Source organism: Spea bombifrons, chromosome 5, assembly GCF_027358695.1.
Source record: "Spea bombifrons isolate aSpeBom1 chromosome 5, aSpeBom1.2.pri, whole genome shotgun sequence".
NCBI lineage: Eukaryota > Metazoa > Chordata > Amphibia > Anura > Pelobatidae > Spea > Spea bombifrons.
In genome coordinates this window covers 5417304-5433043 of record NC_071091.1, presented here as the reverse complement: position 1 = coordinate 5433043, position 15740 = coordinate 5417304, and the positions used below count along the sequence as shown (strand labels likewise).

The following is a 15740-nucleotide window of genomic DNA, read 5'->3' as shown; positions in this document are numbered from 1 at the left end:
GTGATGTTTTTTAATGTGTTTTTACGGGGGGAGGGGCAGGCAAAATTGTGGTTTCTGACCAAATTTTCCAGCATGTTACTCAAAAGTAGATCCGAGGATGAAGAGGCAACAGACAGATGTATAAGGGCTGGGAATTCTGTTTATACGCGTTATTATTACGCCTCAAAATTCAGGTCTTCATCAGGATCCAGGTGCACGTGAAATCCACCGACATCATCGATAGAAGAAGGGAGAGATAACGTAATGGGGAGGAAGAATCACGCAGGCATTAGAATACCTATCCCCATGTTATACGGATACGGCGGGTTATTAATTTATATATATTGCTTATTTTATTCTGTATAAACCAATTACACAGGTCTGTTTAGGCTGGATATGCGTGAAGGACCCGCTCTCCCGCTTGAGTGTTAGTGTGTGTCGCCGACGGCCATGGAAGCTGCCCTGGGATCCCTAAAAATAACAAAGAAAGAGGCCGTGGAGGTCCCTTTAATAAAGATTTATTTACTCCAGCGGCTGCGGTTAACAGGAAACATCTTACGATTTCTGCTCCGACATTCTTAACACTCAGCTCCTCCGAAGGGTTCACCTCCCTCAGAAATATGTCTGGAATTGTTACCGATAAAGCGGTTTCTGTCCCCGTTCCTCCGTTCGCAGGACATCTGGTCTCCATACTGACGGTTTCCATGTCCGTGACCGATGACCGCAGACACCGCTGCTCGGAACGTCCGTGATGCCGGGGAAATATCTCTTTTGGGCCGTTGTGTTCCCCCGACAGCTCTTCTCGTTTTGCGCTCTCTTCATTCCTCGTATGGTTGGTGCATTTGGTGGCTGCCACGCGAGTCTGTGTTCCCCGCCGCGCTCTTTCTATTCCGTGGCGCCCAATAACGCCAGCCGACCGCCAGCAAAACCAGGACTGGGGGAGAGCCCAGAGGGACAGCGGGTTAGAGAGGCAACGTCAGGACTGCCCTGCGCAAAGTGGGACAGTTGGGAGGCCTGCATTATGCGCAGAGAGGAGTATAGTGTGTATGCAGTCTATGAATTGGTTACTATATATATATCAATGATAGATGTGCTCGGCAGATTTGGCACACTGTCGGTGAGCTGGTAGTAGGCGCCGCCATGAGGTTCTATCCCATGCAATCCAACTGAGGGGCACCACGGACCTATTTTAACCCCTTCCTCGAACCCCAAGCCTTATAGAAGAAGCTCCGGCTTTCCGGAGGTCAGTGCGCCCGCGGTCCATTTCAGAAGAGGGCCATGTCAAGGTTTCCACGAGCCGACCAGCGCGTACATTATTAACGCGAAGCCCCCCTAAATACCCATTCAAAGCCCCCGAACATGTATTCGCTCCGTGTTGTCCGCCTGTACAATGCTCCGCAGCAGAAATCCCTGCCAAGCAGATCTATTGTGAGAGCGCCGCCGGCCCGTTAAAAGTCTGGGCTCAGCAGCCAGCGCCGGGGGGATTCTGTCTACGAAGCAGAAACGTTAAACCTTCTATAGCCGCATCATTGTTACACGAGCCGCGCGGCACCGGCCCCCGTCTGAACGCCCGTATATATTGAGGTGTCCAATTTTTGTGCCCGTCAGACTTGTTGGCTGCTGCGTTGGCTTGGACAGCATCCAGCGGAGAGATGTCTCAGTACTCTGGAAAAGTAAGTATCATTATTAGTATTTTTCCCCCAAAAAACTTTTATTTTTTATTATAAACATAGAGGAAAAGGATTTTTTATGGCAGAAGTTGACGTTCGAGTCTGCCCGTTCTCTACACAACCTTTATTTTAATTCAATGTTTTATTTATTTTTTTGCAATTCTTCCACTGCTTTACCTCCTACCGTCTCTGCTGGAGGATCATGCAATGCATTCATGACATTTTTTAAACATAATACGTAGTTTTAAAATAGCAAATAAACTTATTACGATTGCCAAGTAAAGACATTTTTGCACCCAGACAAAAGTGATGCTTTATTTTTTCTTTTAACTATAACATAAAAAAAAAATAAATAATTTGGTTGGGAAGATTTATTTTATTTTTATTTAATGTGAAAGAAATTATTTGCACATGGAAAATATCTTTAAATGGTTGGTGCTTTAAAAATAAATAATAATAATAATAATAATAGTAAAAATAAATAATAATAATAATAATAATAATAATAATAATAGTAAAAATAATAATAGTAATAATAATAATAATAGTAAAAATAATAATAGTAATAATAATAATATTATTAATTATAGTAATAATAGTAAAAATGATAATAGTAATAATAATAGTAATAATAATAATAATAGTAAAAAAAAAAAAAAAAAAAAAAAATAATAATAATAGTAGCAGTAGTAATAATAATAATAAAAATAATAAAAATAATAATAGTAGTAATAATAATAATGGGACATTCACTGATTCCATCATATGGATTTGTTTAAAAAGTCACGGTATTTTCTTCACATTCCGTCTTAGCGTGATCTGCACGTGTCCAGAGACAACTCTGCCAAAACATTTTCCTGCCAAGTATCCACATAAACCAATCAGTAAAACGTTTAACAGCCGAGTCAAAGTCAATTTCATGGAGACTATAAATGACTGCGTGTCTTCGGTGGAAATGCCCCGTATAATAGTTAGAAAAACAATTTACTTTTTATGTTAAGCGTAACGGACGCGAGGCTTAATCAGTCCTTGGACGGTTCTCAGATTCGCGTTATACATGCGGAGTTTTACAGCGTTTCCAAAAAAACTAAACAAAAAAAAAAGATAAAAAATGTCACCCCGGTTGCACCCGTAGAGGAACTCGCGCTACCTGCTGTTTGCTTGAAAATGTCGGGCGAGGGGCGATGTTTTTGGTGATTTTCCTCTTTCCTGCATACGCTTCCTTGCTGATGTAGAAAAGGACCGGGTGGCAGAGCCCCCACGGACGGGTGCTCTGGGCCGGTGGCATATTCTGCTGTAGGCCATCTAGGCAGCTGTTCAGCCTATTGGATGATCGGGATCCCTGATGGGACACAGGTCCATGGGCCAGTTGAGGAGACAGATCTCGCTTGTAACCATTTACATGGCGGAGAACCAGGTTATGATGTCATCTCCTGGAGCCCACTTGAGAACCAGGTTAAGGTGCTTCTCTGGGCAGTGGCCCTAATAAATACATCACGGCATCTAGGTCACTAATATTGTAGGGCCGACCTCGGGGCCATCATATAAAAGATTTGGAATAATTCCTCTGAGAACTGACCTTGTGGTGAGTTATTACGTAACGTTCTCATCATAGAGTTCCGCGTTCCGTTGCCCCTGCTGTCTCCATAATGGGGTTACGTTAGTAGGATCTCAGGGTCATTATTTTATTACCCACAAAGTGGGATAATGTCTCTTTGTTGGTTTTTAGATCATTTTCTATGAAGGAAAATGCTTCACGGGAAGGAAACTCGAGGTCTTCGGGGACTGCGATAACTTCCAGGACAAGGGGTTCATGAACCGAGTGAACTCCATCCGGGTGGAGAGCGGAGCCTGGATCTGTTATGATCACCCCGACTTTAAAGGACAGCAGTATATCCTGGAGAGGGGGGAGTACCCGGACTTCCACCGCTGGAACGGCCACAACGACCACATGGGATCCAGTAGACCCGTTAGAATGGTTGGTGGAACGTTTCTCTTTGGCTTCACGTTATCAATTCAGAGGCTTTTCGTTAAGTGGACCCCTCGCTTTTCAAAACCCCAACTTTCATAATTCAGTTTATTTAATACATTTCTGTGTTTATAGATTATTATTTTTTAATAAAAATGGATTCTTAATCTTCTATTTGTAGACCTGGGGGGGGGGGCGACCACCTTAACCCATTATGTAGGACCACGCCTGCACTGGAATAAAAAACTGATACTCCAAGAATATATATTTATATATTTTTTTTAAAATGTCTATTATGACATCAATAAAAAAATCTACACTTCTAAAATTTAAAATTCTACTGAATAAAGGAAAAATTTGAAAAAAAATGTGTTCCATGCGGTCAGACGCTTTCCAGATATATGAATGGATTTCAGTAATGAGACCCTCATAACTGACCCTGAAATGAGTTGACTAAAATCCCACGCGTTTTACAACGCTTTCTAATCGCCGTGGTTACTCTTGGTTTTCCTCTCCAGCACGGGGAGCATTACCGGCTGGAGCTGTTCGAAGGATGCAATTTCACGGGCCAGTGCATGGAGTTCTGCGAGGACTGTCCCTTCCTGCAAGGACGAGGCTGGAACAAGAACTGCGTGAACGCCATCAAGGTCTACGGCGATGGAGCGTAAGTAACGCGCTTCATTAGAAATGGGATTTAAGGTCATTTTAAGTCAAACTCATGAGCTTTATTACCCTATTTGTATAAAAAAAAACATGTAAATGGAATGTCATCGATGTCGTTATTATACATTTATTTTATATATACTAAGTACTAAAAAAAAAAAACACTTTCTCAAAAACAAAATGGAGTCCAGGAAGTGGGTTACAACTTCCTGCTTGGTGTTGGCGATAGGATTCCAATCCAGTCTGCACTAAAGGATCATGGGAAAGAAAGAAAAATTAGCATGATCCGCCCCGCACGTGCTTTTTGTGGATAATGGCTGGAAAAGATAAATCCCAATAATATTTTTATTAATTACATGAAATATTGTGCTTTTTTTTTCTCTCGTCGTCTGTCGTTTCAGGTGGGTGCTGTACGAGGAGCCCAACTACAGGGGGCGCATGTACGTCGTAGAGAGAGGGGATTATCGCAGCTTCAACGAATGGCAGGCTCAGAGCGCCAACATCCAGTCCATCCGACGGGTCGTCAACTACTTCTAACAGAGGGAGCCTTTTAGCTCAGAGACACTCAGATGCACAAAAAAACAAACCTTTTACCTCTTCTGGCTGAAAAAAATGCCCAATAAATTCTTAAACTGCGTTTCCTGGCTGTCGATTATATCGCATTACAAAAATAATAATCATTAATAAACTGAAATATGTTCTCGTGTGTACAAATCAAACCCAATCAACACACAAATGATAAGGGGAAGATCTACTAAGCAGTAAAAGACGGCAGGATATGATCTGTCCTGCTGAAAGTGTTAATAGATTCCATAGAATAACAGAACTGGTTTGTAGCAATCAATTAATTAGCTGGATTAACAGCACGTGGAAGGATCATAACAAGGATCCAATTTTAAACTAAATGTTGTATGAAAACCTGGCTACATTTTATGCTACCCTGGCCACCTGGGGCATCTCCAAAATACCCTTGGGGCATTACCGCCTTCATCCTCACTTGCCTGTCCCCCGGTAGGATTATCCATTCCTTTAAAGTCATCTGACGGACACTGTGCATGCGCGACGCGTTTTATCTGGTCCTGAACACATCCCAGCTGGAAGTTTGCGGTAATTACCTGTTTTATTGGCAAGAAGCCTAAATTATCCCCGAGAGATTTCATTTTTTTTTTAAAAAAAAATCTCTCTAAGAAAACATAGGATTAAAAATAAAAGTGATCTATTGTCGATCGCTGATAGAATACATCTGGAGAATAATAAACGGCACTCGCACCGAATGCTTCACCGGCTCGACTTTATTATCGTTTCAGTAACTGGTGCAAAAAACATTTAGAATGTTTCTGTAACGTCGCTTTAAACCTTAGAATTTCCTGCTTAGTAATTATTCAAAAATGGTTTTTTTTCTTGTGTAAAATGTGTTAAATCTTAAGGTTTTCCCTCTGATTACTGAAAAATTGTTAGAAAAAAACATCTTCGACTTTAAATTAGTTAACAAAAATAAGTAACAATGCGTAATACTTCATTTAGGATATATTTCTAATGACATCTGTCACCTCAATGCTCCTCACCCCTGAGGTTGGTCCGATCAGAACCGGCCCAACGCGTTGTGTAGCCTGGGTCCAAGGATGAATGGCTGCCCCCCCCCAAAAAACATGCATACTAAATCCACACCCACATATATTATGCTATATCATGATTATTAAATTCACTCTCTTGTACTCTCACACTCATTCACACTCTCTCACACTCATTCACACTCTCTCACAACGTCATCCTACTTTCTCCGCCGACTATGTCCGTGTCCTTGTCACGCAGCTCCGCTTCTTCTCTTCTGCCTTCGTTTTTTGTCCGCTGCTCGGCGGCCGACAGAGAATCAGAGCACGGCCGTGACGGCTAATAATATGCATGTTCATGAGAACAATGTGATAGTGCCTCTGTAATTCACTCGCGTTTTTGCTTATATTTGCTTGACTCTTGAATTGTGTTTTGCGACCCGTGTATATTTGTCGTGTGATCGGTTCCTGACTTTGGCCTGCCTCCGGAGTGCTTGTGTGTGAGCATGAATGTGTGTATGTGTGAAAGAGTGTGTGTTGGGTAGGAGTACGTGTATGTTAGTGTAAGTTTGTGAGTGTGTGTAAGTTTGTGTAAGTGTGTATACATATGTGTGCCAGTGCGTATGTGAGGGGGGGCAGGGTTTTTTTGGACTTTACTTGCTGGGGCAAGTCCTATGTGTGCAATCTGGGTGCCAGGGCCGGCCTAGGGGTGGGCAGCCTGTGATCTATGCCTACGATTTTTCATGTATTACCGTATTTGCTCGATTATAAGACGACCCTGATTATAAGACGACCCCCCAAAATCTGAATATTAACTTAGGAAAAAAAGAAAAAGCCTGAATATAAGACGACCCTAAAGGAAAAAAGTTTTACCAGTAAATGTTAATTCATGTAAACTATTTTTTTTAATAAAAGCTATGATTGAGAAAAATATTTTTTTTTGTTTTTATTTCTTGTATTTTCCAACCTGTCCCCCAGTTACGCACATCTGCCCCCCAGGCTTGCCACACCAATATGGCACTGTGGCCCATGATATGCCTTTTAACCCTCTATATGCCACTGTGCCCCATGGTATGCCTTTTGACCCCCTATGTGCCACTCTGCCTCCAGAAATGCCTTATACCCCTATATCCCATTCTGGCATTTAGGGGGTTAAAATGCATATTATGGGGCAGAGTGGCATATAGGGAGGTATAAGGCATTCCAGGAGGCAGAGTGGCATTAAGGGAGTTAAAAGGCATTATATAGAGCACTCTGCCTCCAGAAATGCCTTATACCCCTATATGCCACTCTGGCATTTAGGGGGTTAAAAGGCATATTATGGGGCAGAGTGGCATATAGGGAGGTATAAGGCATTTCAGGAGGCAGAGTGCACTATTAAATGCCCCCTTAACGCCACTCTGCCTCCTGAAATGCCTTATACCTCCCTATATGCCACTCTGCCCCATAATATGCCTTTTAACCCCCTAAGTGCCAGAGTGGCATATAGGGGTGTAAGGCATTCCAGAAATGCCCTACACACACCCACACACACACACACACACACACACACACACACACACACACTTACTTACTTACCGGTGCTTCCAATTTCCTGGTGTATTGCCGGGGCAGCGGGTTGACGTCTCATTCCGCGGCAGCCGGAAGGAGGTGGAGTTGGCAGCGGGGGTTTGTATGCGTCCGTCGCAAATACCTTCCCCGGCTGTCAGAGATCAGGAACTCTGGAACAATGATCTCTGACAGTCGGGGAAGGTATTTGCGACGGACGCATACAAACCCCCGCTGCCAACTTCACCTCCGGAAGCACCGGTAAGTGTGTGTGTGGGGGGGGGCGACGACAGGAGGATCCAGGTCCCCTGCAGCGGTGCGGGGGATCTGGATCTTAGTCTCCTAATCAGACCTCTATTTGAGGTCTGATTAGAAGACGACCCCGATTATAAGACGAGGGGTATTTTTCAGAGCATTTGCTCTGAAAAAAACCTCGTCTTATAATCGAGCAAATACGGTATTTGATGAGTTGTGCAGTACAGTGAAGGAGGGGACAAAGGAACTCTGGGGGTGATGATGAGTGGGGGGCATCACGGGGTGACCCGCATAGGGGCACCTGAACACCTTAGGCTGGACCTGATTGTGATTCGCACCTCTGTTTTGGGTCACTCACTGGACCCGCACTTGCAATCAGCATCGTACTGAGCTGCGCATGCGGCACCAGGGCGTCTCACGCGGAGTCCCACTAGGATCATAAGGAGGGGATGCCCAGGGTCCAATCAATATGAAGACGGCCCTGGGTCTGTCACAGTTTGATCAGAAATCCCGAAATCTGCAATCTGAATTAAGAAAAGTTAAGGAAATAACTCCATCCCGCCGCGGTTACTGCAGCTCCATCAGACAAGCCGCTGATTCCCTAAGAGCTCTTCAAATCTATTTACTTGAAATGAGTTATTTATCACACTTTGTCAAACATGTTTGCTTGTTTTATGTTTTTTTTATGGTTTTTTTTGCAATCGCTGTAATTCCTCAGGGATCTTCACATCTGTTTAATTTGCAGATTTCTCCAGAAATCGCTGTTTTATATTTTATTATCTTTTCTCTTGTGAATTGTTAGCGGTTGACTAATGGAATTTTCAGTATATGGCGTATATTGTTAATATTATTTCCTTTCATAGTGCCCATGTGTCCCGAGGAACTATACAAAAGGGAGATAACGCATTTTTTAAAAACACTAAAAACATGCTCTTAAAATTTTAAGGGATAGTGGGGGATACCTGGTAACTCATGGGTTAACCCCAATCTCATGGGAAAGGGGCTCATTATTGGGGTCTCACAGTCTGGATCTGACTCCTTAGTATCCCCCCCCCCCGCTGTGATCATGCATAAGACTCCCAGTTGGTGCTTTGGCTCCCAGTATGTTATGCTTGATGTCCCTGCTTGAATGCAGGTGACTCAATTAAGTGTGTCTCTAAATAATGACAAGTCAGGGTGTCCACGAGGGCCCGTATTAGGGCCATTTCGGTTACACATTTGGCGAGCCAGTACATAGAATCTTCATGATGGTCTGTTAAAGGGTTAATATTTCAAGCATCTCAGGTTTGGTCATTCGGCAGAGCGGCAGACTAAGCCTTTGCTATATAGCGTGACCGAACCCCAATATTTAAGTGTTTTAGTTTTAGAGTTTGTCACATATGAGATAAAGCCATAATTATATTTTTAATGGAAAGCAATGAATTAATAATTTTGGTGTTAATTTTATATTTTCTTAGTAAATGTACTCCGATGTATATCTTCCCGTTCCGAACTCCATCAGACCAGAGCCAGACTGGCCCCCGGGTATTTAACATGACAAAGACTCCTCATGGCCGCTTTGGACCATCGATGGTGAACATCCTGGATCCCAGGTGGGGTTCGAGGTGCTCTTAGCGTAAAATCGCACCTCGTCACCCAACGACTTTCCCTTCTACTCAAAACTTGTAGGCCAAATACAAGAGATCGTCCCAAATGAATAGGAAGAGAATGTTTTTCGAAGGGGATAGTTTGGCTCTGGCAAGCGTTGATGAGTCAGGATCAGCCACGCCAGATAAGTTCCCTGGTATGCGTTAGACAGACTTAACCCCGACCTCTTCTATCCCTTAATGTAAATTATCTCCCAGTGGCTTGGCTTGGATGACTGTGACTAAAGCCAGACCCCGTTCAGCCTCTTTTGCAACACAACCCAAAAGCTCTCTGGTATGTCTATGCATAAAAAAAACAGGAAAAAAAACATATAAAAAACACACAAAAAAATTTATTAGTTACCACTGAAAGCATTTAGTACCCATTCGAAAATACGAGCATTTCCTATTTTCAGTGATTCACCCCCATGCGCAATTTCCTCTGTTTTTTTTTCTGGTAAACCTCAGTTTCCAGATCTGTTTTTGGTTAAACCTATCATTTTTGTTAAATTATTAGTATTATTATTATTATTATTAATGAGAAAACACTGCTTCACTGTAGGCTGTTTTACAGTTGTTTTTTTTAGGGTATTAAATCAGGATTAAGAATTATACTTTGCAAGCGTATTTGGCGTCCGCACGGATGAAATCGTTGCCATGACAATGCATTTATAAAAATCAATGTTAAATGCATAAAAAAAAATTCTGGCCCATGCTTCTTATTCACTTCTTTAAATGTTTGTAAAACCCATCTCAATAAAACGCTGACCCCGCCGGGGAGATCTCACGCGCCACATAGCGGAAGATAAATATAATATAGCGAGTTTCATGTAATCCTAGGACTAATTTCAAAATGACATTTATTACGGCAACAAATGTTTCACTATTCTTCTAAAATACATTTTTATACAATTTACTTTGTTTCAATGGAAATTAATAAAGTGCATTATTCCATTACAGGTCCGGATTATTTATATATGTAGTGTATATATATATATATGTGTGTGTGTGTATATATATATATATGTGTGTGTGTATATATATATATGTGCGTGTGTGTGTGTGTGTGTCTATATATATATATGTGTGTGTGTGTGTATACATGTATATGTGTGTGTGTATATATATATGTGTGTGTATGTATATATATGTGTGTGTGTATATATGTATATGTGTGTGTGTGTTTGTATATATATATATATATATATGTGTTTGTGTGTACCGTATATATATGTATATATGTGTGTGTGTGTATATATATATATATATGTGTGTGTGTGTGTATATATATATATATGTATATATATGTGTGTGTGTGTGTGTATATATATATATATTTGTGTGTGTATATATATGTGTGTGTGTGTATATATGTATATGTGTGTGTGTGTGTATATATATATATATGTGTGTGTGTATATATATATATGTGTGTGTGTGTGTATATATATATTTGTGTGTGTATATATATATGTGTGTGTGTGTGTTTGTATATATATATATATGTGTGTGTGTGTGTGTGTGTGTGTGTGTGTGTGGGTGTGTGTGTATATTTTTTTTTTTATAGGTAAACTCGCAAAAAAAATATTCAATTTTTTTAAAAAAACAAACTTTTTTTCATACTAAGTGATTGTCTAAATACATATGGATTCTAAAAAAAATACTAAAACCAATTTAATCCTTTTGTGTAAAAACAAACAAACCATACCCTTAGTCATTTAAAGGGTTAAAGGGGGATGTTATACAGTTTTCCAGGGATTGGTGGGGCAAACTTTTCATATTTCATAAGAAACTAATAAGATTTTTTTTTTATTGCGATCTTACTATTTCCAGTGGTTTTAAAAGATTTATTTTTAGGTCTTAAAAAATATAAACTTTATTTGCGCATTTTATTTGTACAGTTATTTCATTTCATTTTTTTTACTTAACTATTTGTTTTCCAGGTCTGGGGCGTTTTGTGATGAATGTTTCAGGGAGTCGGAACTTTTTCACCCGGAATAAAAACTATTTGCAGCTCGTGATTTGGCTCCAAAAATAAAAATAAGCGGAGTAGTCTCTGGAACCGCAGCATCCGTCCTTCAGCACATCTGGCAGCGTGCGAGTAGGGGTCTGCGGGTGAAATATTGTGCAATCTCTCCGCATTCATCACCGTTGGCAGGGATATCGATGTTCTCCAGCCGCAGGCCGGCAGCTTCCATCTTGATCGGTAGAGGGAGCACAGAAAGGATAACGGCGAGTAAAAAAAATGGCCGCCGGTGATTTCATAATTCTTGTGGACAAATGGCCATTAAGACAGTTGGAACAAAACACTGAACAATCCAGGGCATAAATATTGGGGGTTCGTATAGCGCCTCGCCCGGCGCTGCGTCAATGTACCCCGAGATTGGCGAGTCTTCTCTTTGATTGGGGGGGTTGAATTTATTCGCTGGGCATGCGCTGAATTCTTGCCTTATTTTGCTCATTTATTCCTCATTATTATTCCAGCAGCAACCCAGGAATCTGTATTTTTAGGTTGTGCGCTCTAGTTATCTGACCAAACCTTAGGGTTGAGCGTCCCCTCCTGTTATGCGGGACCCTCATTAACGGTGTCCAGAGGGGGCTTTAAATAGCTTGAGAGTCTCTCGCGGTGCAGTCCCACTGATTCAGCTCCACAGGACTCCCCAAACTTTGGGGTACTTTGGCCGCATCCTGCGAGGGAATCCCCAATATTTTTCGGGTGGTATTCGCTGGGCATGCGCTGAATCCTTGCTTTGTTTTATATTCTGTGACCGGCTAATTGCCCCCCTGCGGTGAGTTTGTGAGGTATCCACGCTTGGGTTCGGGGCGCGTGTTGTTTGCAGGACGGGGGCGATGCTTTTACATTTGTTACCCCCAATCCTCGCGGTTTTTATTTCACAGATCCGGTTCCCGCTCGGCGTCCCTCTCGCTTCATTCTCAGCAAAAGGGGATTCTGGCTGCAGTTTGAGTAAAAATGCATGAAATGAGCTTTTTCCCCGCTCCCTGGGGGTGATGATGAAATCCTTTGTAACGCTCCCTGCTCGTTCTGTGCATTCGGCGTCGCCCGTTAGTCATGGCGGGATTTTCCCGGATGGGGAGGACTGGCGACTTTCAGCCCGGGGGGGGGTACAGCTGCCCCGGATGGGCCAATTACCCCCCAACCGCTAAACACATTTACTGACTCGCTTTCCATCACACCATCGCCGGATGGGGGCTGCAACGAAAATCCATAAAAGGAGCACAGAAAGGATCAGGATATGTAACTGTATGACATATAGATGGCAGCACTGAGAAAAAGGCGTGCTTTGGCTAAAAAAACTACTGATCTAAGCAGGGCACTGGCATAGCCGGAGTGCTGAAAGTGGGACAGTCCTGCTGACTCGAGGACTGTTGGACGCTATGCTCCACTAAAACTATTTTCTAAAACGGGTGAGCTAGGCATTTAATAATAACAATAGTTATTATTATTTTTATTATTATACATAATGAATTATTTGACATTAATTATAACCCCATACAATATATCTATATATGAATTATACATCATTGTGATAAAAGTTGTGTTATATTCCACTTTTCAAGCCATTTTTATACACAACCCCCCAAAGTGGGCCCGGGGCTGTCCGTCTGGCACAGCAGGCAAACTGCATAGATCATTCGGGGGCTGCTGGCCTTAAAGGGCCACGGCCACTAAGTCCTCCCCGGTCCGGGCCTGCCCCAAAGTATCAGTGTAAGATGGAGCGGGTGGTCCGCGGGGTGAATTTGCCCCCCTCCGTCGGCGATGCGGTGTTTGTTTTTCCTGCGGTTATTCCCGCGGCGCTCCGGCTCTCAAATGTTTGTAAAGTGTCGACTTTTACAAGATGTTTTAGCTGCGCGTAAACAGACAGAGCTCGCCGTCCGCCCGGCCCCTTCTCCGGCCGCTACACATACATGTTTATTATTCCACGTACTTACAAGCCCTGACGGCGGGCGGATTGGCTTCCAGCCCTGGGGCCGGCCGGCCGAGCGATCTGTCGGCCGCGTCATGACGCGTCACACATTATATTTACGGGCAACCAGAGACAGACTACAACTCCCATGATCCTTCGTCACTAGCAAGGGAACTGTCGCATTTCTGATCCCCGCCAGTCCTGTTTCTGTCACCGATACGCAACTTATTTATCACCTTTTTCCTATTAATAAAAAAATTAACTCCGTCACCACCGGCTGCCATCTTGGGGCCATTCCACGTAAAAAACAGCTGCCGCTCCCAAAATACTGGTGATATTTATTGATCTTTAGCATTGCCCTGGGCCGTAGTCACTTGGCTTGTTACTATTTAAAGATACATTTAATGGAGTCACCTGCATTCAAGCAGGGATACCAACCATAACATACATTCTGGAAATTATTTTCATATGGGAGCGATGAGAATGGCCTGGGAGCCGATCAGACCCGGTGACTTCTAACACAAACTCTACTTCTCTGTCTGCGCTAGAAACACAGAGAGTGCGGGAAATATCATCCCTCACTCGTGAAAAAAACCCATATTAATAAAAAACAACGTTTCCACTTTTCTGTAGGGGTCTTCATCAGGACAAAAGTACAGAATACTCAATACATATGTTTGATTATATATATATTTATGATTATTATTTTTTTTTCCATTAGGACTAGTACCTCATTGTATAATATACCTGCTGGACCCCAAAGCTTGCAATCCAGTAATAACCCAACAGCGCTGTATACAGTAATATAACCCCCAGCGCTGTATGCAGTAATATAACCCCCACCGCTGTATACACTAATATAACCCCCAGCGCTGTATACAGTAATATAACCCCCAGCACTGTATACAGTAATATAACCCCCAGCGCTGTATACAGTATTATAACCCCCAGCGTTGTATACAGTAATATAACCCCCAGCGCTGTATACAGTAATATACCCCCAGCACTGTATACAGTAATATAACCCCCAGCCCTGTATACAGTAATATAACCCCCCAGCGCTGTATACAATGATATAACCCCCCAGCGCTGTATACAGTAATATAACCCCCAGCGCTGTATACAGTATTATAACCCCCAGCGTTGTATACAGTAATATAACCCCCAGCGCTGTATACAGTAATATAACCCCCCAGCGCTGTATACAATGATATAACCCCCCAGCGCTGTATACAGTAATATAACCCCCAGCGCTGTATACAGTAATATAACCCCCCAGCGCTGTATACAGTAATATAACCCCCCCAGCGCTGTATACAGTAATATAACCCCCAGCGCTGTATAGAGTAATATAACCCCAGTGCTGTATACAGTAATATAACCCCCCAGCGCTGTATACAGTAATATAACCCCCAGCGCTGTATACAGTAATATAACCCCCAGCGCTGTATACAGTAATATAACCCCCAGCGCTGTATACAGTAATATAACCCCCAGCACTGTATACAGTAATATAACCCCCCAGCGCTGTATACAGTAATATATCCCCCCAGTGCTGTATACAGTAATATAACCCCCCAGCGCTGTATACAGTAATATAACCCCCATCGCTGTATACAGTAATATACCCCCAGCGCTGTATACAGTAATATAACCCCCAGCGCTGTATACAGTAATATAACCTCCCAGCGCTGTATACAGTAATATAACCCCCAGCGCTGTATACAGTAATATAACCCCAGCACTGTATACAGTAATATAACCCCAGCGCTGTATACAGTAATATAACCCCCAGCGCTGTATACAGTAATATAACCCCCAGCGCTGTATACAGTAATAACCCCCCCAGCGCTGTATACAGTAATATAACCCCCAGCACTGTATACAGTAATAGAACCCCAGCGCTGTATACAGTAATATAACCCCCAGCACTGTATACAGTAATATACCCCCAACACTGTATACAGTAATATAACCCCCAACACTGTATACAGTAATATAACCCCCAGCGCTGTATACAGTAATATAACCCCCAGCGCTGTATACAGTAATATAACCCCCAGCGCTGTATACAGTAATATAACCCCCAGCACTGTATACAGTAATATAACCCCCAGCGCTGTATAAAGTAATATAACCCCCAGCGCTGTATACAGTAATGTCGGTGACTAAAACCCGGTTTTATCTAATTTTGTCCCAATAAACCCCCTTTATCTGCAGACCTGGAGCCGCCGTTGCTGTCAGTCATGTGATATTTTGGGTGACTTTCCCGGCTCAAACACCGCACTGAGCTGATGCTTTGTGGCAATAATAATGAAGTCCGTTCCTCTATAGACTTGCATTAATCAGAGTGACCAACTAAGAGATTAAGACTATTGAGACCTTCTATTGCTTTCCATGGGGGGTATGATATGGAGTCGGGGGGTTGAGTAGTAGATTGTGCTCAGATAACAGAGCAGACCCGTTCGGCACTTCAAGTCAGGATAGATTTGCACGCATCTCACATATGAATGAACTCCCTCACTGTATTAACCTCTACCACTTCTGCTGGGAGG

General features: G+C 42.6%; 1 protein-coding gene across 1 annotated transcript; it reads left to right on the top strand.

Annotated features, from left to right (window-relative positions):
• The first annotated feature begins 1534 nt into the window (after positions 1-1534).
• CRYGN (crystallin gamma N) lies at positions 1535-4969 on the top strand. The gene is made up of 4 exons (XM_053468312.1): positions 1535-1652; positions 3379-3627; positions 4137-4282; positions 4683-4969. Exons 1-4 carry the CDS (start codon positions 1632-1634, stop codon positions 4816-4818), a joined length of 552 nt encoding a protein of 183 aa, XP_053324287.1. The 5' UTR covers positions 1535-1631; the 3' UTR covers positions 4819-4969.
• The last annotated feature ends 10771 nt before the right edge of the window (positions 4970-15740 follow it).

What these genes read in the sequence shown, in the direction of transcription:
- CRYGN (XM_053468312.1), top strand. Translation starts at nt 1,632, where the DNA reads ATGTCTCAGTACTCTGGAAAA. An exon ending in TGTCTCAGTACTCTGGAAAA is followed by an intron (nt 1,653 to 3,378) that starts GTAAGTATCATT and finishes GTTGGTTTTTAG; the next exon opens with ATCATTTTCTATGAAGGAAA. An exon ending in CCAGTAGACCCGTTAGAATG is followed by an intron (nt 3,628 to 4,136) that starts GTTGGTGGAACG and finishes TTTCCTCTCCAG; the next exon opens with CACGGGGAGCATTACCGGCT.